This window comes from Panicum virgatum, chromosome 8N (assembly GCF_016808335.1).
Source record: "Panicum virgatum strain AP13 chromosome 8N, P.virgatum_v5, whole genome shotgun sequence".
Classification (NCBI taxonomy): domain Eukaryota; kingdom Viridiplantae; phylum Streptophyta; class Magnoliopsida; order Poales; family Poaceae; genus Panicum; species Panicum virgatum.
The window spans coordinates 45,459,452-45,481,915 of record NC_053152.1 but is presented as its reverse complement, the minus strand read 5'-3'; the positions used below and the strand labels follow the sequence as shown (position 1 = coordinate 45,481,915).

Here is a 22,464-nt window from a genome sequence, read left to right as displayed (position 1 = left end):
TTCTAGTTCTGGTAAACAACGACGACTGGGCTTTTACAGCAAACAAAATCATTCTTGGAAGAATGACAGGTAATTTAATCTGTATAACCCCAGAAATATTATTTCGATCTCAGAAAGGATACATGCAGTGAATAATTTCTTGCTGTAAACACTACAAACATTGCTACCAATCTGAAAAGAACAAAAAGAATTAAGCACTAGATACAGTATCACCAATCCTCCTAAAACTAGCACAAAGTTTCAACATCCAAGCTATACTTGTTATATGTACACGCATCATCCATCAGCTCCCAGCCGGAGATACCTTCAGTCCTGAGCAAACTAAGCTACATACCGCGACTGCCTTGAATGTTTGAAGAGGTCGGCAATGAACTCCAAGTTAAGCGTACTCATCTCCGGTATTCTATAGTAGACGAGACAAAGAGCTATGCAGCACACAAGTGCATAGATCCCACATGCTCCCCCGAGCCCGATGGTACTCAGCATCACAGGGAAGCAGTATGCTGAAAGCAGCCCTCCAAACCAGAAGGAAAGAGAACAGAAGCTTACGCAGGTTGCACGGGCCTTGGTTGGGAACATCTCAGAGCAGAGAACATTGGGTATCGGCCCCAAACCGATGACGTAGGAGCAGAAGCAAATGGTTAATGCGAGGTGGAAGAGGATGGCACGCTCCAACGATCCCATATCCACCAGGGTGGACAAAGACATAACACTCAATGATAATATCAGGATTGGAGTGGATGCCAGTATAAGAGCCCTGCACAAATGTAGACACAGATTAACATGAGCATTCCTTGGGGATGTGCGAATGTAAATAATGTTTTCTTGACTAAAAACTGAATGTTTAACTCAAAATATCACAATCACTACATGACAAACTTGCTGCTCAAAACTTTGGCAAAACGAAATACTTGTAGAGAATTTCAACAATAATTTTATAGGGTTCTCAATGCAAATGAAATCTCAGGAGCGAATGCTGGAATCACAACTATGCAAATGTCAGAGAAGTATTGGAGTTCAAAAATCATACAACATATAAAGGTGATCCGTTAAGGCAGCCAAAAGCTATATTGAGACCATGTGATGATGCATAGACGTTTTTCTCTTGATCTTGTGGATGCATTTCTACTAATCGTAAACTAACATCATTTTGTTGTCTCAGAGTTTACCTTCTCCCGCAGACATCCATCAGCAGCATTGCAGCAGTTATACAAGGGAGCATCAGCAAAGCATTAAGGGAACTTATGAGAATTGATGTTGAATGAGGAGAAAGTCCAATGTCTGAAAACAAACTAACCACTCCAACCTGTTTAAGTATTTCAGGAGTGTAGCGGAGAAGCATACTGATCCCTGCTGACTGTATTTTTGAGAGAGAAAACAGGAGAGGAGACAAGCAAATAGAACCTTGTCAGCAGACTAACTAGCATTATATTAGTTGCCATTAGAAAAGGATTGTGAACTCAAGTCCATGCTGAAATTTGGACAAAAGCTACAAGTGACATTGAAACATACCTGCTGGAGAGCTTGAAGTAACATGCCATAGCACAAGGCATGCCTGATTCCTGGCTGAAGAAGCACCCGCCATTTAGACTTCATATCAGCTGTTTCAGACAGCCGGAGGATTCGATATCTGTATGGATGTCTCCTTGAGTTTCCCATATACCGATATGCAGGCTGGTGAGGCAATGCCATCCCACTGGTTTCTTCATCTTCTTCTTCAATGTCATGATCATGTAAAGATGCCATAAACTCTTGCGTAAATGCTGAAGTACCATGCCTTCTTAAATATGAAGAGCTCCCCTCAGAAGTAAAAGATGTATTTGTTTCGTTAACTTCAACACTTGCTGTCTGAGAAAGCAGAGAAGTCCGCAAACCATCTCCATTATTAGCTTCTCCAGCAGAATAAACATCCCTAGTTTGTTGATCACTGCTATCATCCCTGTGCTCATTCATATGTTCATGTTCCAGAAAAGAAAAACTGTTGAAGACTGGGAAGAAACTATTCCTTCTGCTTCCTGTTGCTTCCGACATAGTTTCATGAATGCTTCCAAGAAGACCAACTAGTGGATCTGAAAGGTTCCAATAAAAAGTATTCTGGGGCCAAATCTGGCTAGAAATGAGTCCAGCGAAACTTTGACCCTGATCAGTCCCAAGGGCTGTGTCCAAGATAAAGTCCACACTTTCCACAATAGTTTCAATTTCTCCTGCAGGTCTATGTGATGTCATGGCGCATTTGTGCTTCTTTAGACAAAAATTATAAATGAACAATAATCATTGGTTGGCTAGATTTACAATAAATAAGAAACCTCGGTTAATGCAACATGCATAATCAAAGCACCATTAACACTTTATCAATATTGCCTCACAACCTATAATCGTTATACAAATCCCCTTATTGACCTGTTCTATCTCTTATGTTAAGTGAATAGCAGCCAAATGCTCCTTATGTGTAATTTTACAGCAGATATGGTAAAAAGAACTGGATTGGCTTCCATTCAGATGCTTGGATCTGAAATCATGTAATAGACTACTAGTTACTTGCATAGTTATAATTTTTAGAGTAAAGTCCATTTTTGACCATCCAACTATCGACTGCGTCCGGATTTGGCAATGCAACTCTAAAACCGGACATCCGCAGCCATCCAACTCTCAAAACCATTCATGTTTGGAAATTGAGCTGTTTTGCTGGGTGGTTTTGCTGAGTTGGACGCCACGTGGCGGTGGGACCCACCTGTCAGCCCCTCCTCTCCCTCCTCTCTCCTCTTTCTCTCTCCCTCTACCTCTCCTCTCTCCTATCCAACTCTGTTGACCCTGCGTCGGCCGCCGCCCTTCCCGCGCACGCCTCTCCAGCTCACCCGGCCGGCAGCTCTGGCTCATGGCGGAGCTCGCCCGGCGTGTTCCCGCCGGCGGCGAGTCGTACGGCGGCGGCGGGGAGATGGGCACTTACGATGACGGCCTGCTCCGCCCGGTCTCCGTCCACAGCGTCGCCTGGGTCCGCGCCGAGATCCGCCCGCCGCGCCGCCAGGGGGCCGCAACCGAGCTCCGCGCGAGGGGCCGCGGCGCCTCCTGGTGCCGCGTCAAGCTCCGCCTGCCGGCAGAGGGAGCAGAGCTGCGGCGCGACGCCGAGGAGGGAGCTGCGGTGCGGCGAGGTGATCCGGCGGCGGCACCCCGAGGCGACGAGGACAGAGGAGGAAGGAGGGAGGCCGGCGGAGCTCGCCGTCGCCGCCGAGTCTCCACGGAGCTCGACCGCCAAGGGAGGCGCGGCGGAGCTCGAGCTCCTGATCCGCCGCAGCAGGAGGGGCGGCCCGGCGGGGGAGGATGGCCCGACGAACAGCCGTCCCACGGCACCGCGCGCGCTCGCCGCGGCCGCGCCACTCGCTCGACGCCGAGCCGCGCCCTCGCCGCCGTCCCGCGGCCACACAGAGCAAGGCGAGGCCGGCGGAGTGGGGGCCCTGCAGGCCCTCGCCACGCTCGCCTCGCCCGCCACTCGCCGCCGTCCGCATCCTCGACCAGGGGACTCGCCGCCGCCGCCTACAGAGGGAGCGAAGGGCCGCCGCCGCTCGCCAGCCGCCTCCGTTCAACCGCGCGGCTGCCGGGGCGCGTTCGCTGTGCTCTCGCCAGACCGCCGGGGCCGCGGCCGCGCCCCGCCACCCCTGCAGTTGAGTTGGGGAGGAGGCCCGCCAGCAGAGCTCCCCTGCCCACGGGCCGCGGCGGCGCTCGCCCGCCCCAGGCCGCGGCGGCGCGGAGCTCCCCCGCCCGCGGGCTTCTGCTCCGCGCGCGATGGCCTTGGAGAGAGAGGTGGGGACGGGCAGGGAGCCAGGGAGGGCGGCGCCGCCGGGGAGAGAGAGCGGGGAAGAGAGAGAGAGAGCGGGGAAGAGAGAAACAAGAGAGAGAAAAAATTAAGCTGACATGTGGGCCCCACCGCCACGTGGTGTCCACATCAGCAAAAACCACTCACCAAAACCGTCCGATGGCTAAAAATGAACGGTTTTGAGAGTTGAGTGGTCAAGGATACCCGGTTTTGGAGTTCGATGGCCAAAACCAAACTCGGGCAATAGTTCGATGGCCAAAAATGGACTTTACCCTAATTTTTAACACTTTCTATATTAAGAGGTTCTTCACAGAATCACAGTTCAATTAGCATTTCCAAAGGCAAGTTGAAAATCAGAAGATTATGCCTATTCATTTCTCATAGCCCTGGCTCCATGAACACCAAGCAAGGAAACAGGTGATGGTTAAAATCTTGGTTCATTATCCCACAATTTGACTCATAACAGTACTATTTCCAAAATTGCAAATGATGTGTATGGTCATGCCGTCAGATATCAGTTGCAACTGTACATTTATCTAGTCCTCATGACTGCATCTGTTTAGTCTGCTCCCTATCAATTCTGAACTAATCACCTTTGGATGGAAAACATGTGAATAAATCAGAAGCAGTTGGCAACTGGCATCATTCTCACCTGAAATATCATGCTTCTTCCCTCTAAGCCACTGCAGGGAATCTCTGGCCTCACTAATCTTTCCATCATTTACAAGCCACCTAGGTGACTCTGGCAAGTAGTACGCTAACAAAGCCAAGTAGAGGATGGAAGGAGCAAAGATTGCACCAATCATAATTCTCCACTTAGGTGAAGACATTAGTGTTAACCATAATATAAAGCAATAGGAAAAGATAGTTCCAATGAAGAACATAAACTGTGGCATAGTTACTAGTAATCCCCTTATATTTGGAGGAGATGTTTCGGATATATAAATAGGGACACAGGTGAAAACCAAACCACTTGCTGATCCAACAAATAACCTAGCTAGAAGTAGAATATAGATGTTAGGAGACCATAGCATCAGGAGACCACCTAAAAATAATAGCAGAGATGAATGGACCAGTATGGCACGTCTTCCAAGCCAATCTAATAGTGATCCAGAGAATATTGTTATCACAATAGCCCCAAATGCTGATACTGATATGGTTATACCGTCAATAGAATGTCCATTCTCCAATTCAAATTCCTTTTCCATATGACGGTTAGCCTCTGTCAGATGATAAAATCAAGGTTAGTATGATAAGACAGTATAGTGTTCTATTGAAGATAATTAACCTATAAGGACAAAAAAAATAGCAGCAAAGGAAAAACATTACCAAACAATGCTGCAAAATCCCATCCAAGTAATGCATAACCAATTGAAACGACAACTGCAGAAAACACTGTTGACTTCATTTCATCAAGTACTATGGCCCTTCTTCAAATATTTTATATACTGAAAATATGAACATTTATGAGAAATACTTGATTAAAAACATAATCCTATCAAATTACTTTGTTGAGGGCGACAAATCGAACTTTTGCCCCCAGAGTTAGACAAACAGCTACATGGTTAAAACCTGAATGCCAGTCCTCTATACATACGTCCGTACAGTTACATTGCAATATATGAAACTCTTATTCGTTGTTATATTATTCGTTTAATCCATTAGTTATGTCATTAACTCCAGTGTATTTTTTACAGGAAACTACTTAGAAAGTCACTGAGAGAAAGCATATCTGGTTGGTAATAAGAAAGTCACTCTGAAAGGCAGCACTAAAGCGATAAAAGAGGAATATAAGTGAAAAAAATATGTCGTGGTGCTGCAAACCACAGCCGGGTGGCGGAAGGCACCCGCCCTAGCCCAGAGGGTGTGTACTCGGGGGTTAGCTAGTCCTAGTTCGATCTCTCTCAAGAACATGATGAACACAGCGGGATTAGAGTGGTTCGGGCCGCCGGAGCGTAATACCCTACGTCCACTGTGTGTTGCATTGCCTTCCCTCGAGAGAGAGTTCGCGAGAGCTTGTGTGTCCCTGGAGAGCTCCCCGTGCACAGCGAGCGCCTCCCTTTTATATCTCAAGGGAGGCGCGTACATGGCTGTTGGGTCCCCGACAGGTGGGCCCAACGATGTAGTATAAAATAACATACTGTTCATACATTATGGCGTCGCATGCAAAGGGGATCTCTCGCTCCTCATGTCCAGGCGCTGTCTTGTCGAGGACGATGCCAGACGTAGCCAGTGGCGTCGCCTGCCATGTAGCTACACGGGCTGTGTAGCTTGCGGCGTAGGCGGCATGATGGAAAAGTGCCGTGCCGTCGTATCCATTTAATGCTGCAGACGGGCTCTGCGCGGGTGCGGCACAGGCGGCTGCACTGTGCACCTTGGTAATACGCGGTGCACAGTGAGGCCTGATAAAGGTTGTCCCGCGTGCCGCGGCGACAGAGCACGCCTCACCATCCACATTAAATGCGGTGGGTGGCGAGCTCCCAGCGGAAGGCTCGCGCATGAGCCCGCACCTCCGGGACACGTGGCGGCTCCGGACCCCCACGCGGTAAGGGGAGTCCGTACGGACGCAGGAGGTCCCGGTCCCCTATGGGGGGTCCGAGGCCTCGGTTGTCAGCTCGGAGCTTCCCTTCCTTAGAGACACGTGGCATCTCCGGACCCATCCCCAGGCGGGGAACGGGTCCGGGGCCGTTGGCCTGGTGAGGGAAGAGCCTGACCCGTGGGGCCTGGCTACTCCGTCCTTTCCGCGCAGTTACGGATAACTACGCGGGTCCTGCCTTGCAGCAGTAAGAGTGAGTATCCCTGCTACAGGGTACCGACAAAATATATGGGCATCCTTCATTTCTAGGGCTAAAATTAGGCTAACAGCTGCGTAAATATACTGCTTAGGAGACAATAGGTGGACAAAAAAACTTGCATGTAAACTTTTTATTTATGGTAATCTATTCTCCCCTCTTCTTTATAATGAATTGACCCTTCACTCAAGAATGCTAATGTAAACATGGAAGATTTGCAGCTGATAGTAGCTGGTAAGAAGCCGTTGAACTGACTGACCCTACCAAGCATGCCATGCAAAATGTGGGTAAATGGATATTTGTGGAGGTATGCCTAAAAAAAGGCAAGAGAAATGTGCAATCTCGGGTAGAAACATTTTTGGAATGAGATAAATTTTGTCTATTTATGGATGTATAGAACACCTCCTTTCCTGTCAGAAGTCAAAAGATGGAAGTACAGGACCCCGAGACGATTAGTGGAAAGGCATGGCCTTCCAATAATAGGGGTTTGGTAAAATCACTCCATAATCAAGTAGCTTTTCTAATTAACGTGCTATCAGTTGTACTGCAAATAGCAGCCATCAGTATTGTCCACACAAATAATGCTTTAACCAGCTCCCATCTCTCTATGATTATAAGTGCATGGTCTTTACATCAATCAAGTCAATAAGACGACAGCGCATTAAGACAGTAGTTACCCACAAAAAAAAATCAAAGTACCCTGCCAAAAATTTGAGGGGGGAATTGAAACTAGTAACCGACGGTCCGGAAACACCTAGGAAACCCAGTCCAAGCCATACAGCTAACGTTAGCCGCTCTGCTCATCTCGAACTTGTGCAGTTTTCGGCCCTAGCCTAAACGCATGACATGACAAACCATGCCTCTGAGAGAGGTACTGGGGTTCCACCATCTCGTTCCATCAATGGCGGCGGAAGTGAACGGCAGCACGACATGCACAAGTCGACAAACGTAATAGACGCAGTGGGTACCAATGCCCGATACTCATGAAAACATGTTACGTTCCCCGATCCGAAGCAACCCCAGGCCATTACACGTCATAAAAATCTATCTAATAGCAACAGTGGCCACCTAGTTTTACCAATGCAGGCAGAGGCAGCCCCCAGAAGCCAACCCATACCTGCATACAATCCACGCCACGATACATGACCATTTCATCAACTGCAGCAGCAAGCCCAGTCTCATACCAATTTCACTAATCATCTATAACCACATCCAACAACAGGAAAAGAAAAGGTCGGAATTTTAGGGTGGAGACACCCGCCGGCACACACTAGCGCTAGCAGGCACGGACTGGGCAGCCGTCACCCCCGCACTGGCCCGCGAGACACAGCGCGCAATTCCACTCCCGCGCTCCCCCATCCCCGCCGCACCAACCGCGGAAGATCACCCCGCGACCCTCCGACCCCCATCCCCCCACCCCGAAACGACGCGAGAGGCGGGAGACGAAATCCTCACCCGCGGGCGCCGCGCGGACTGATTGACGGGGCGGAGTCAGCCGCGGGAGGTACGCGGCCACGCGGGGGGGCGGCAGTGGCGGAGCCTGGTCGCCGCCGCGCGCCGGGCCGGGTGGAGAGGAGGGGCCGGGACGGGACCCGGGTGGAGGCGCGACGGCGGGGGGGAGACAGGCGGTGACGATGATGAGATGATTAGATTAGCTGAGGAAGGGGGGAAGACTGAAGAGCGAAGGGAATGGGGTGGCATTAGTGAGGTGAGGCCAGCCTAACCCCACGGCTCGGTCCGTCAGATCCGCTGGGCTGCGAGCCTGCGACCCGGCCGTCCGTTAGCGGATCAACGGCCCGGAGTGGCCCTGCCGGTGGAGACCAGGTTCTGATTAACGGGAGGAGAAAAATTGGACAATAGGGAAATTAGACAGAGACAAATTATATAACGGCTCGAAGTTTTGGAAGAATCTACAACCGGACATGGCAATAAGCAGGAAAAAGGAACTCCATATTTGAAGCATAACCGTAACCACCACGGCTCCATTATATTGCCCCAACTTTTCCGATCCGTAAAAATGAAATGGAACTTGTCGACAACGTGCATAGTCGTGCGCCTAGGCTTTGGACTCCTCCCGTGAGGTTGTGGTGCTTTTTTTACTCCGATCCGGCAGCAAGCGCGCGGCACCAGCAGCCCGTCCCTCCCACTTCTCTGCTACCGCGACCAGGTCCCCAACCCGCCCACCGACACCACGGGCTCATTCAGAATTTAGACAAACCAGGGGGGCTGGTCGAAAACGCCGCGCGCCGCGCCCGTGGAAATATCCTCTCGCCCCCCTCCGAACCGGCGCGGCTCCTCCCTTCTTCTTCTCTTCCCCTCTCGGCTTCGAGGGGTTTTTTCCTCTTTGTTTCTTTCCTTTTTTAATTTTATTTTTCTTTTTTTCTTTTCCTTTTTTTTGGTTCCTCCTCCCCGTTGGGGTTTTCCGCCCCGACGAAACCCTAATAACCGGCGGGGGGCGATCGCCGGCGGCATGCACCAGCAGCGGATCAAGCAGGCGGCGGCGGCGGCCGCCGTGGCGGCGCAGCAGCAGCAGCAGCTGATGCAGCAGGCGCTGCTCCTGCAGCAGCAGCAGCAGGCGCAGCCGCCCTTGTTCCCGGGGCACCACCCGCACCCCGGCCTCCTCGACGCGCCGCAGGTGGGGAAGGCTCTCTCCTCGGTTTCTCATCCGCGCTAACTTTTTTTTCGCCTGTTTGTCCGGTTCGATCGATGCGGCGGGCGTGGGCTAGTGGTTTTGGGGGCGCGTGCGCGGGGGATCGATCGGGGGGGTTTCGGTTCTCACGGAGTGGTGGACGGGCGGTAGCCGGTTGGATGGGGTTTTCCGGTGGAATTGTAGGGATTCGGGGGGATTTTCAGGTGGAATTGCGGGGATTGGGTCGGGGGGTTTAAGGTGGAATTGTGGGGATTCGGGGGGTTTCCGCGGTCGGGGTTTCTGCTTCTCAATTTCCTCGCCATTCCTCAGGATTCTGGGATCCTCAACGCCGGTGCGAGCCCGTGCAGGGAAAGAGAATTTAGATTTCTGGTAGGGTTTGCGGGGTTAAGGGTTTTCGTCGGATTGAATCTGTCTATGGTGATTTCGTGACCCATGTTATAGCATCAGAGTACATGGATTGGTTATTGTGACCATCTGTGTGTTTTTTTCCACCTTTTATTAGTTTAACCTCCCCTCCTAACTAAGACTGCCCAGACGATCATTGTGCTCCCTTCTTGAGGTCTTGCGATAGTGTAATACTAGCAAATTAGTTCCTAGTTGTGCTAAACATGGTTGATATTTACTTGTTGGATTAGTAACGTTTGATGAGTGAAAGTCCTTTTTTGTAGTAAAGGAGGCACTACTTAGCTTCACAAACTGCAACATTTTCTGGTTACAAACTGAACCTAAAATTTTGTGGAGCTGTATCTGATGCGGAAAGGGATTTCTAGTGCAAAATACATTTTGCGTTTTAATTTGATTATTGCAGATTGTTAGTGTGAAGTCTATATGAGTTCCTGTAGGGTCACCTGAATTTTGAATGCTAAATGTGCCACCAGTTAAAGATATATTTTGTACTTTTGCTCTATTTGATCATAAAGAAGTGTACTTGCACTTCCTTCTAGAATCTTAAATGTGCTGTTTTCATTCACCAGTCATACAAAAATCATGTAATGGTACATAATAATTTTGTATGAGAACTAATATGGGAAATCCTCCATGAAACCGGTGAATCCATGACCGACCATGTTCCCTGTATGTTTTCATGTTTTGTTCTTGCATACGTTTTTCATGTTTTGTTCTTGCATACAGCTTTACTTATTTGGTTGACCCCAGTGTTCTTCACTTTTTAAGACGAATGTCAATCGTGTTCTCAAATCATATATGTACGTGTGTTCTTCATGGAAATCTTTTGCTTACACTTGTATATTTTTTTTTGCAGATAGAACCCATAGTTAGCGGAAACCTTCCTCCTGGGTTTGATTCAAGTACATGCCGCAGCGTGTAAGTGTTGGGAGCGTTTCTTTGCCTCGCTGTACCGCTAAAAGTTGATTTCAAAAAACATCTCCATAAAAATATTGCCTTGCTTCCTTACTTTTCAAGCGTTCCAAAAAAAAAATGTCCTTCGTGCTGCAAACCTGCAAATTAATGCAGACTAGCTGTTATATATTATTTATTTATTCTGCGCTCATTAATCATATTCTGGAAAGGTATGTTGGCAATATCCATCTTCAAGTGACGGACACGTTACTGCAGGAAGTCTTCCAAAGTATTGGTCCAGTAGAAGGTTGCAAGCTCATCAGAAAAGAAAAGGTGGATCTTTCTTTCTTCTAAAAAGTAACTGAATAAAGCACCCCAAAAAACCCGGCTTGCCTTCTGCATCTCATTTTTTTTGTTTGCTTTCCTCCATGAGTCTTGTTACCATGGAAATACACACAGTAACATGCTCTTGCGCTATTTGTCATATTTTTCATTGCATTTGGAACTTGTTCCGATGAATTTAATACCCGCTTTAATGATTTCAATACTTATTTAAAAAGTTTCAATTATTTTGGTAGTTAATAATATTAGCATTTTAAGTATTAAAATCGCTGAAATACTTATTAGGTATATACTTTAAAATAGTATGAGAAAAGTGCTAAAACGTGTCATTATCGCGCACTTGTTGCTAGTTCAACTTAAGGGGCAAAATAAATGAAAATGTGCCATAGAGCGCAATATGGAAATTCACTTACCAGGGAGAAGGGTGAGTCACCCCCTTTTTTAGTTATAGATATTGAATACTAGGGTTTTTAGTTGTCTAATTCCAGCTAGTTCACTACAATACAGTGCAGCTGTGTGCCAACATTCTTTTACTTGAAAGTACATATGCTCCTTGCGCCCTAGCTTACTTAGCTAGGTATGTGGCATGTCCATTAGCTTTTGAAAACTTGATGAGTGCAATATCGTAAATTGGAATGATGTCAAGACTTGAACGTGGTATGTTGCTGTGGTTTTACTTGTGGAATCACATGGTGCTTCTATACCAATATCTAAATTAATTATGCTGTAATATCTGTTCAAAACATACTAGAGTTTATTGATTGTGGTTAGACTTAGAACTGATCCAGACGTAGTTTTTTGGCACCTTTGGATTGGCATATTGTTTCAGCGAGATGCAAGAGTGCCATGGTGAGAAGCTAGGAGATGCAACATTTTTTTTGAATGTTATACATATTCATTTTATTGGTAAATAAATTTTGAATGGATCAAAATATAAATGCTTAAATTATGAAATTTCTAGCGCTGTCAATACACACTCTTTCTGATCACTATTTTTTAACATAAAATTACAATTTGAGATGCCACATTTCCTATGTTTAATCTGTTAATTATTAATGATTTACAGGTTTGCTTATCAGATACTCCCTCCGTCCCTAATTATTACTCATTTTGGCTTTTCTAGATTCATAGACTTTGCTATGCACCTAGACATAATATATACGTAGATGCATAGCGAAGTCTATGAATCTAGAAAAGCCAAAACGACTAATAATTTGGGACGGAGGGAGTATTTGCTAGATAGATTGTTTGTGACAATGCGATCTTCACACTTTCCCTTCTGATGTTGCAGTCATCTTTTGGTTTCATCGACTACTATGACCGCCGATCTGCTGCACTAGCAATTTTATCTCTCAACGGCAAACAACTGTAAGTATTTTGGGTTTGTTGCGTGCTAATTTCTGCGAACATTCTCCTGCTTTTGGCTCAAATTGCTAAGGACTCCCCCAAAAATCAGGTATGGTCAGCCAATAAAAGTCAATTGGGCATATACAAGTACTCAGAGGGAGGACACATCAGGTTTGGAACTGAATGATGTTTATATTATATTCTATATTTGTATTTTGCTTGTTCTTTCAAGTGTCATGGAGGTACATATATATGAATATATTCAATATATGGTTTCTGAATTCTATTGGTAAGCTGTGGTGTTGAATCTTCATCTCTGCAGGCCATTTTAATATTTTTGTTGGGGATCTTTGCCCAGAAATCACTGATGCTGCTCTATTTGCCTTTTTCTCTGGATACTCTACCTGCTCGTAAGCATTGCCTCACTCTTATCTCCCCTCCATCATTTTGCTTGTCCACCGTGACATTGTTAGCAGAATAGTTTGGTAGTGTTGACTGATGAGTACATGAAATATCTGTTCACCGTTTTAGCTTGGTAACTTTTGCAGAGATGCTAGGGTTATGTGGGACCAGAAAACAGGACGATCCAGAGGGTTCGGTTTTGTTTCTTTCAGGAATCAGCAGGTAGTTTCACCATGATATTTAAACCCTTTGTGCATTTGTTTAGAACTTTTGGACCTGTTTCATTTTGCTGTGCCATTATTCATTAACAGGATGCTCAAAATGCAATAAATGACTTAAATGGTGAGTTCCTATTTCCATGTTTCTAGTCTATGTTCCATTTTGGAGTCGTTAACTTTCCCAAAGTGATTAAGCTGTCTTTTTCCTACCGGCAGGGAAGTGGCTTGGCAACCGTCAAATTCGTTGCAATTGGGCGACAAAAGGTGCTAATGCTGGTGAAGAGAAACAAAGTGTGGACACCAAGGTGGACCAGACAAATGGTTCATCAGGTGAATACATGTGCTTTGATTTCAACGTTTCTTCTTCCTTAGTCTGTATGTTATGATATAATGTGTAACAACCAACGGAGTAAATCTCTCATGTTCAATTTTTACTAATAAGTTTAAATAATTATAATTAAATTATTCCCTTCAACAAAAAATATAATTAATTAGAATTGTTCTGGAGATTTATTTGTCTACTGCATTCTAACTTTAGTTTTTGCAATTTCCAATTTGTAGGTAAGATGGGATTTTTTATAATGCTGTACTTGTCCTAGTTACGGGTTGAAACTACTGACTAACAATATTGTTTCAATCTTTTGTCATGTTATGCAGAAGCTGGAAAGGAGAATTTAAATGAAGATGGTCCTGAAAATAACCCACTTTTTACCACTGTTTATGTTGGTGGTCTTCCTCATGAGGTAATGCTCTTCCAATGGAATGTCTGCTGTTTATCTTGATTATACATAGCTTTTTCTATTTGCTCTTGTAAATGCTTTCCTGTTTCTTGATTAAACTTATCAGGCCACCAACAATGATGTGCACCTGTTTTTTCATTCACTTGGGGTTGGCTCAATTGAGGAGGTCCGTGTAACACGTGACAAAGGCTTTGGCTTTGTGAGGTACAGCACCCATGAGGAAGCTGCATTGGCAATTCAGATGGGCAATGGCCAACTGATTGGCGGGAGGCCCATAAGGGTATATCTTGTTCAGACTTTTCAGGCTTCCTTTCTATTGAAAACTCCCTAGACAGTTGCATCATCAGTATCTAGTGAAATCTTAAAAGTATTCCTTAATTGTTTTCAAAAGACTCATGGTTTTGGTGCTTACGTGGTATTACACCAGTAAATGGAGGAAGATTAAATTTGTTTATCCACTAGCAATCTACGACCACATTGATTTCTGTCTTTTGCTGAATTGCCATCTTTTTCCTGGAATTTTTGCAGTGCTCCTGGGGAAACAAACCAACTCCACCGGGGACAGCATCTTCGCCGCTCCCCCCTCCTGCACCATCTGCATTCCCCACCGGCGTGTCGGCAACTGACTTCCTGGCCTACCAGCGCCTGGCCCTGAGCAAGATTGCCGCGAACCCAGCCTTAATGGGCCAGCACGCCCTGAAGCAGGCTGCGCTGGGGATGGACGCTGGGGCCAGCCAGGCTATCTACAATGGCGGCTTCCCAGGTGTCAATGCTGCTGCCACTGCCGCTGCCCAGCAGCAGCAGCAGCAGCAGCAGCTCATGTACTTCTAGAGTGACGACTGGCGCATGATAAGCCAGCTACCTGTCTCTGCAAGAGGAAGGCGAGGATGATCCCCAGTTACAGCCCCCCATATACATATACTAGAGTATCATAGTAGATGACGCCTTACCAGGATCTTTTTTTATTTACCTAATCTTTTGTTACACCATCTAAGTAACTTGCCCTGTATGTCAGCTATATATATTTTCACCACCGTAGAACATATGTATTTGAGAGACATGGAAACCAAGTCTGGGTGGGTGTCACCCCGGCATTCTAGTATAATTTTCTGTGTTTAGATCATCGTATTTTCTGTGTTTAGATCATTGTATTTTCTGTGTTTGGATCATCGTTTATACCTGTGCACAGTTGACAAGCAACGTCTACTCGTAGTTTACGCTGTATTCGTAGTTTCTTTGGGCTGAGTTGTATTCAAAATTATTTTAGTAGAGTGGTATACGTATACCTCAGGAAAACTTTTCTCTTTTTTTTTTTAATTCGAGCCTTGAAGAAAGAAACAGCCACAGCTGAATTGTGGGGGGTTCCTATATATCTTCTGGAAGATGATTAAACAATTTATCTATAACGTCTACTAAGGTCCAGCTGATGGTCCATTCCCAAAAAAATGTTTGAACTAACATTTTGAAAATGTTGAACTAGTATTTCAAAAATATTAGACTAATATTTAGAAAATGTTGAACCAGCATTTAAAAAATGTTGAACCAAAATTTTGAAAATGTTAATCAAACGGCGGTGGCGCTTCTCCACTTTCTTCTCCGGCGTCGGCGGGTGGTGGTGGCGGTGGCAGAGCAAGCAGCACGCGCGGCAGCAGCATAGCGGGAGGTGTGCCAACGGCGCGTGCGGGCGGCGGCACGGGCGGACGACGGCGGCAGCGTGGGGCGGGGCGAGCATAAGGCAATACCTTATTGATATTGCAGCATAAGGCAATGGCTGCCTCCAATTGTGGAGGATTTTCATGGACCGAAGAAAAATCTAGTATAATATTTGATATCATGACCCATCTTGTTATCAGTAAGAAGTTGGATCCGTTAGCGGATGGTACGATAGAGATGGTGTTGTCCAAAGTAGTTGAGTTTAAAGATTTCACATTATTTCGAGGTATTACAACGCAAGATGTAAAAGGACACCTGCTAGAACATCAGAAGATATACATAAGGGTATGAGAACTAGCGAATCATCCTAATATCATTGGATTCTTACAAAGTTCTTGTAAGATATGGATGCGGCCAGAGGTGTATGAGATGCACATTAAGGTAACTCTCATTCAGTTCTAATCCCGTCCGTCATCTGGAATCCATATTTATGAAATAGTTAAATTATTATTTAATTATATGTTAGGATTACCCCGAGGACACGGAGTTGATTAACAAATCGATACCAAATTTCCGTAAATTGGTATGTATCTTCGGTGGACTTATGCCGCAAACTAGACGAAGGAGGTGGATAAGATCTTCGGGTGATAATACTTGGCCTCCGCAAGAACAGGTGACCGGAAGTTCGTCGAGTCATGCTGCAGCACCTCAAGCACCGACTTGTGTTAACTGGGATGACGACATGGATGACTTCATGCCCCCCAAACCATGGCCTCCAACACATGATGTTCCTCTCTCTGTACATGAACCTAGAACCAGAAAAGAGACAAAGGGAAAGGCAAGAGGTTCGTCAAGTCATGCTGCACCACCTGCAGGACAAACTTGTGTTAACTGGGATGACGACATGGATGACTTCATGCCCCCCAAACCATGGCCTCCAACACATGATGTTCCTCCCCATGTACATGAACGTAGATCTAGAAAAGAGAGAAAGGGAAAGGCAAGAGTTTCGTCGAGCCATACTACACCACCTGCAGCACCACCATCTGTCAACTGGGATGACGACCTAGATGATTTTATGTCATGATCTATAACATATGATGTTCATCGGTTTAAGATGTATTCGTATTTAGTATTGTTAATGTTGTATTATACTTGTATGTATGTCTCGTACCTAACTTGCATTCACTGGACATGTACATAATGTCGAGTTTGAATCGTAGTTAGTCCTAATGGAGCATCGAAGCATAAACATACCATCTATCGTATGTAATGGAAAATACGAGAGTGAATAGAGACGAACGTTGAAGTGTATAAATAAACGGTCCACAACTATCTCATTACAAATAAACATCAGAGATACAAACATCGGATATATCTAACCACCCCTATGCCGTCGGACCCTCTTAGCCCTCTGCTGGGCATGGACATGGCCCTCGGAGTAGGTGTGACGATCCGGAGACCTCACCTGTTGCTCAGGACGCAAAGGGGGTTGCGGTGTCTGCTGCTGAGAGATCCCAAGTGGTGCTCCTCCTAGCTGTGAATACCCCAAGACATCGGGGTCACCGTGCGCGCCAGGTGAGTCTGGAGTCAAGCTGTCGAGTTCGTCTAAGGTGACGCCCTCGTTATCTGGAACGAACGTACTCGAAACAAACCCTGCGTAACATATAAACATAAACCAACATATGTTGCGTGGTAAATTAGTGAGTGTATTGAGAGAGTGTTTTGTACCAGGTCGAAAGGAGGAAGAAGGTCCGACGCATAAAATGCGGATGTTAGCGTACGCTCGTGTCTTTCGTCATGATATGTAGAATCCTACGCATAAAATGCGGATGTTAGCGTACGCTCGTGTCTTTCGTCATGATATATAGAAACCGAAATACGAAACATAAAGTAACCTGTTGTAAGGATCACCGGGGTGTCCGACCCTAGAGGGGGAGGGGATGAATAGGGTCACTAATCGCTTTCTATCCTAGGGCTCAAACTATTTGCATAAGATAAATCTAAAACGTCCTACACATGCTAGTTATGACTAAGGTTTATCTATGCTACTCTCTACTTACCCCTAAAAGACTTGCAACCTATAACCAATGCTAATCAAACTAACTAGGAAAGTAAAGGTACACAAGAAAGAGTAAATGCGGAAACGTAATACGGTAAGTAAAGAGATAAGTGCAAGAGGGATGCAAACTCCCGAGTAGACACGGTCATGTAATGTGGTTCGGCACAAACGCCTATGTCCACGGGACACCGAGGCTCTTCCGATCACCGTCTTGCACTACGCCACCAAGGCGATGCCGGCAAGCAAAGGCAAGTGCCCACAAGACACCGAGTCTCGTGCACCGCCACCGTCTCTCTCGGTCACCCGGCCGAAATCCACTACGGAGCTTCTCCACCAAGGAGGGGGTCTCCTCTTCCCCCGCACAAAGTGTCGTTGCCACTTCACACCAAGTCGGAGGGTCACACGATGGATCACAAGGATTGCTTACCGCAGCAAGACTTCTCTCAAGGGAGCTCTCGCAAGAACTAGTCCCTATTACAAGCACTAAGCACTCTCACAAGTGTGCTTAAGCCTATATGATGTACAATGAAGCTCTAAGTTGGTTGGAGATGATCTTTGGCTCTTGTATACTTCCTTAGTCTCCAGTAGCCTCAAATGAGCCGTGGGTGGCATATATATAACCCACACACCCCAAACTAGCCATTGGAAAAAGGCTGACAAAAAGTGCTATCACCGGTTAAACCGATGCTCCCATTTTTGTCATCACCGGTTTAACCGGTGAGTGCATTTTCCAACTAGCCGTTATACTTCAACGGCTACCTCAATCGACCGACGTAATCAACCAATGTAGCGTCGGTTTAACTGGTGAGTGTAGTTGCTGAAAAACTAACTCTCTGGACAACTGCTCCGATGTTCACCAAGACCCAATCGTCGGTTTAACCGGTGTATAGAATTTCCTCTGTCTTCATCTCTCAATGCACCGACGTATGCAATTTCTTTAGCATCGGTTTATCCGGTGTAAAACCCTAGCCTGGTGTACTCCAAGTCAATGCACCGACGAGTGTAAAACACCCAACGCCAGTTAATCCGGTGCCAAACCCTAACCCGCAGGCCTTCTTTGTGATTGCATCGGTGAGTTCATTTTGCCCTACGTCGGTTTAACCGATGAAAGCAAAATGCCTCTGTTTTGATTTCTTTGACTTGGATTTCTTCACGGTCTCTTCAATTCTTGTCCCTTGGACCGAAGAGCTTTCAGGGTGCCCTTCAGGCCTAGCTACGCCTATCTTCTCTTTGTCATCACTTGAACCTAAAAGCCTGGGAATATTCATCTTAACAATCACATTAGTCCAAGTGTTGTGTGTGTCATTAATCACCAAAACATTATATTGAAATATGGCATGAGAGGTCATTTTCGCTACACCTATGTAGGTAGGTATCTGTGGCCCCGGTACCATCCCTGGATACGGTCTGCCAACTGGTGGTGCCCCTCTAAACATTCCAGTATGGCCGAACGCAGTAGCTGGATCGTATCCTGTTTGTGATATTAGTAAATATGTAGCAACACTTGATATAATTTTAAAGAGATATCTACGTTACCTGCAGTTGTGTAGTACTGAGACGTCGGCTGGTGCGCGGTCGCCGGACACGGGAACGACGACGATGCATGGGACGACCCGCGGCTGTCTCCATACTGCACACGACTTCCCAAGTTGTGCAATACTGAACGCAACTGGTCACGCTGCCTCGACCATGCCTCTGTCTGCTCAAACTGGGTCATTGGGGATCCGGCACGTACCCTCGTCAGTTAAGTCGAGCAGTCCGTCTCCATCATGTTGCAAAGGCGAAACTGCATTCATTGAGTAAAGGAACAATTAGTAACACATGAATTATCTTATGAATATTAATATATATGCAAATATAATCAAGAGACTCACCGCGCCAGCTAGTGCCTCCATGTGGTGCCGAGCATAGCCATCCTGAGGCCTCGCCTGGTGTGCTTGCGGGTGAGTGTCACCATAAACTAGACGAGCCCGAGTCCGGGGTAAGTACCAGGTGAGTTAAGCCCTAAAGGAGCTGTCTGTGTGTGGTCCTGTTGGATGGACCAAGTGCTCGTCTGCCTGTTCCCATTGGTCCACCCATGGCTGCATCTTGGTGAGCCAATCAGCTGAGCACGGTAAGCCACTCCTTGACAACCTACAAAAGTGGACGACGAAGAATCGTTAGATTCGACACGAATGTATGAGCCAAGTTCATTCATAATTACCTATGGTTCTTGCGACTGACACGCTCCAACGCGGTGGGCACCGGAAACTCCTGGCGCTGCCCAAACTGTCTCATGACTCTCCACGGGCAATATGCCTCAACCGCGATGTCGTAAACCAGGACGGCTGTAGTAAGCCACAGGCTCGCATTCGCGGAGCAGTGCGAAGACAGGCCTGCTGGTGCACGGGTAGCCACAACCTCTGGGCTGTAAGGCTCCCAGACAACGTCCTCGGGCGTCAGCATGTCGAGCTCCGAAACAAACTCAGGATATGCGCGTCTAACCTGCGCATGCGCCCAGAACCTCTGCAGTCCGAATAAGTAAAATTAAAAGTACGCTAATGCATAGTGTAACAATGAATAATAAAATTAGATTTGTTGCGAACGTACCTGACGCCAGTTCCAGAGAGTTCCCATAGTGGGCCTGTCGTCCTCCTCGTCGCCGTACATGGCCTCGTGGTAAGGCTCGTGGCTGACGATGGGCCGACCAATGGCTAGCCTCTCGTACGACCAAAGTTGCAGCAGTAGTGGGCACCCCGACAGGATAGCGTTCCCATGTGTCTTCCTGCAGCTGTCGCAGAGTCCACGGTAAGTGGCTGCATGTACCGCCTCACCCCAGCTGTAGGACGGTACGTCCTCGTCCCCATCCGCAATCTCCCATGCATACGGAAGGAGAATCCTATCGACCGAGTTGCCATGAGTGTTATTGAACATGATGTAACCAAACAACCAAAGCAGGTATGCCTCCAGCGATCTGGTCACACTGTATTCGTCGGCATCCGCAGGCAACAGGGTAGGCTGCATAAACAATTAAGATTAATGGTTTCAACTGTCAATGCAACATGTGAATTATAACAATTAAACTTAAATATGCAATGAATACATACTGTAAACTGTAGGAACCGGGTCTTCGAAGGACCTGCTGCTCGCGGGAGCGGGTTGATCGGACCTGCTTCTTCCACGCGGTGAACCAGGGCAAAACGGGCCTCCAGGTCATCCTTCCACGAGGCCACCACCACACGCGGACCTACAGCCTCCCCGACGATAGGGAGGCCGAGGAGGTAGGCCACGTCCTACAGCGTAGGAGTCATCTCCCCACACGGGAGGTGGAACGTGTTTGTCTCCGGCCTCCATCTGTCAACGAGCGCCGTCATGAGGGATCGGTCGAGCTGAACAATCCCACCCTCGACAAGACGGCCCAGAGTCAGTAGACCGGACTCACGTAACCTGCAATAAACAAAATTGTTGAAACAAAGGAATACCAACGAATACATAAGTGATAAACAATAATATTTCATTATATACCTATCAACCCAATCGTGGTGTATAGAGATCTGCTCTCCAGGTGGATGAGGATGTAGCACCTCTAGGGCTCGGTGGTCAACTGCTGCAAAGAAAGACCTGTGGCTCGAGTCGATAACTGGGTCTAGCAAGGAGTCCATCTCCATACCTACATTCAAAAATATATGAGAACACATAGGTACATATATGTTCCATACAAACTAGACGCACGATATTTATATATTACAGATAGGTTCGATACAAACTGGACGCATGATTGATACATAGGTACATATATGTTCCATACAAACTGGACACACGATTACTACATATTACAGATAGGTTCGATACAAACTCCACGCACGATTAGTATATAGGTACAAACTGCACACTGGTGGATCATGACACCGAGTGCCTTCCACGAGCAATTCTCGCCGATAGTCGTCTGAACATAGGAGGTGCTCCATCTCTGGGATTTCTGGAAGGACCGGCGTCAGCAACATCGTGAAGTGCATTCTGAGGACACTTCTTGTAGTTGTGACACAATGCTCCACATTGGTTGCAACGCTTTTGTGGCTTGCTTGCCTCGGACTCGTCCATACCATTCCGAATGCGATGTGTCTGATGACGGCCTTTGCCTTTCTTAGTGGCTGGATCAGGAATAAACATCTTATCCTCATTATCCTGAATGAAAGGTCCCACTATTCCAATTCCATATACCTCATGTCCCAGGGTGGATATAGCTGCTTCCTTGCTGAAGTAAGGTGAAACAAATACTCATGGCTGCAACACAGACTCTGCACATGCCACAATGAGATGCGAGCATGGCAAATACAATAACTTAGGCTTCATGCAGGAGCAGAAGGCTTTGCCATCTACTGTAATCAAACTCTCCTGTACCACCCTATCTCTATGGATACCACGACCAGTTCTATTCTTGCATAGAACCTCAAATCTATGCTCCATTGTACCTGTCGATATGATGCGGTGTAGTTTGGCCTTTTTCTATCTTCTGTTGCATATATTGTGTCACTCTTGTGCAAAACTGAATTTGGGGGTTGCTGATGTTTATGCTTGCAGCCATGTAACGCTCTCTGAAATACTTCATGCACCCATACATGATGAACTCAACAATTCCCCTAAGAGGAAAGGCACGACAACAACGCATAACCATATTGAAACAGTCTGCATGGTTCGTTGTCTGAATACCATGCCGCATTCCGTTAGTATCATAAAGGAATGACTATTTCTCCTTAGGTGCATCTCGAATCCAGTGTGAAAATGGCTTCTCAATTGAATTCCTAGCCTCTGCAGCCTGACTCGTGCTAGTTCCTGATGCCCTTACCTTCACTTGCTCTGCAGTCAACTGATCAAGCATCTGCCACAAAAGCATTAAATTTTCTCTATTGATTTTGAATGCACAACCAATTAAACATGTTCTTAAGATCCTTGTTCTTGAAGTGGTCATAGAAATTTGCACCCATATGTCTAATGCACCACCTGTTGTGGACATCGGGCCATAATGGAGGGTGTAACCATCTAGGCCCTTAAGGCTTATTTCGGTGATTAATGACAACCATTATTGTGACTAATGAGTTTGTGCAGCTTAATGAAATCTTATCGCTCATTGGATCATATGTTAAAGAGGCCCCTCAATTTCATTATTCA

General features: G+C 46.5%; 2 protein-coding genes across 3 annotated transcripts; one reads left to right on the top strand and one right to left on the bottom strand.

Annotated features, from left to right (window-relative positions):
• Positions 1 to 63: 63 nt before the first annotated feature.
• LOC120686793 (monosaccharide-sensing protein 2-like) lies at positions 64 to 8,273 on the bottom strand. Of its 2 annotated transcripts, XM_039969000.1 has the most exons (6): positions 8,059 to 8,273; positions 5,141 to 5,259; positions 4,464 to 5,033; positions 1,513 to 2,204; positions 1,170 to 1,357; positions 64 to 757 (listed from the first exon to the last, which is right to left on the bottom strand). In XM_039969000.1, the coding sequence occupies exons 2-6, from the start codon at positions 5,217 to 5,219 to the stop codon at positions 322 to 324; spliced, it is 1,965 nt and encodes a 654-aa protein (XP_039824934.1). In that variant the 5' UTR covers positions 5,220 to 5,259; positions 8,059 to 8,273; the 3' UTR covers positions 64 to 321. The 2 variants fall into 2 exon arrangements, with proteins under 2 accessions (XP_039824934.1, XP_039824935.1); XM_039969001.1 differs by lacking the exon at positions 5,141 to 5,259 and having other exon boundaries at positions 8,059 to 8,260.
• A 623-nt stretch (positions 8,274 to 8,896) lies between these two features.
• LOC120684551 (oligouridylate-binding protein 1-like) lies at positions 8,897 to 14,729 on the top strand. The gene is made up of 12 exons (XM_039966404.1): positions 8,897 to 9,238; positions 10,515 to 10,576; positions 10,783 to 10,885; positions 12,186 to 12,262; positions 12,351 to 12,412; positions 12,564 to 12,651; positions 12,790 to 12,865; positions 12,955 to 12,985; positions 13,078 to 13,191; positions 13,519 to 13,604; positions 13,708 to 13,881; positions 14,130 to 14,729. The coding sequence occupies exons 1-12, from the start codon at positions 9,074 to 9,076 to the stop codon at positions 14,430 to 14,432; spliced, it is 1,341 nt and encodes a 446-aa protein (XP_039822338.1). The 5' UTR covers positions 8,897 to 9,073; the 3' UTR covers positions 14,433 to 14,729.
• The last annotated feature ends 7,735 nt before the right edge of the window (positions 14,730 to 22,464 follow it).

Bases quoted from the DNA above. Each gene is read 5' to 3' on its own strand.
- LOC120686793 (XM_039969000.1), bottom strand. From the start codon at position 5,219: ATGAAGTCAACAGTGTTTTCTGCAGTTGTCGTTTCAATTGGTTATGCA. The intron at 5,034-5,140 runs GTAATGTTTTTC...ATCATCTGACAG, and splicing joins GGATTTTGCAGCATTGTTTG to AGGCTAACCGTCATATGGAA. The intron at 758-1,169 runs GTAAACTCTGAG...ACATTTGTGCAG, and splicing joins ATGGATGTCTGCGGGAGAAG to GGCTCTTATACTGGCATCCA.
- LOC120684551 (XM_039966404.1), top strand. From the start codon at position 9,074: ATGCACCAGCAGCGGATCAAGCAGGCGGCGGCGGCGGCCGCCGTGGCG. The intron at 12,986-13,077 runs GTGAGTTCCTAT...TCCTACCGGCAG, and splicing joins TGCAATAAATGACTTAAATG to GGAAGTGGCTTGGCAACCGT. The intron at 13,192-13,518 runs GTGAATACATGT...CATGTTATGCAG, and splicing joins CCAGACAAATGGTTCATCAG to AAGCTGGAAAGGAGAATTTA.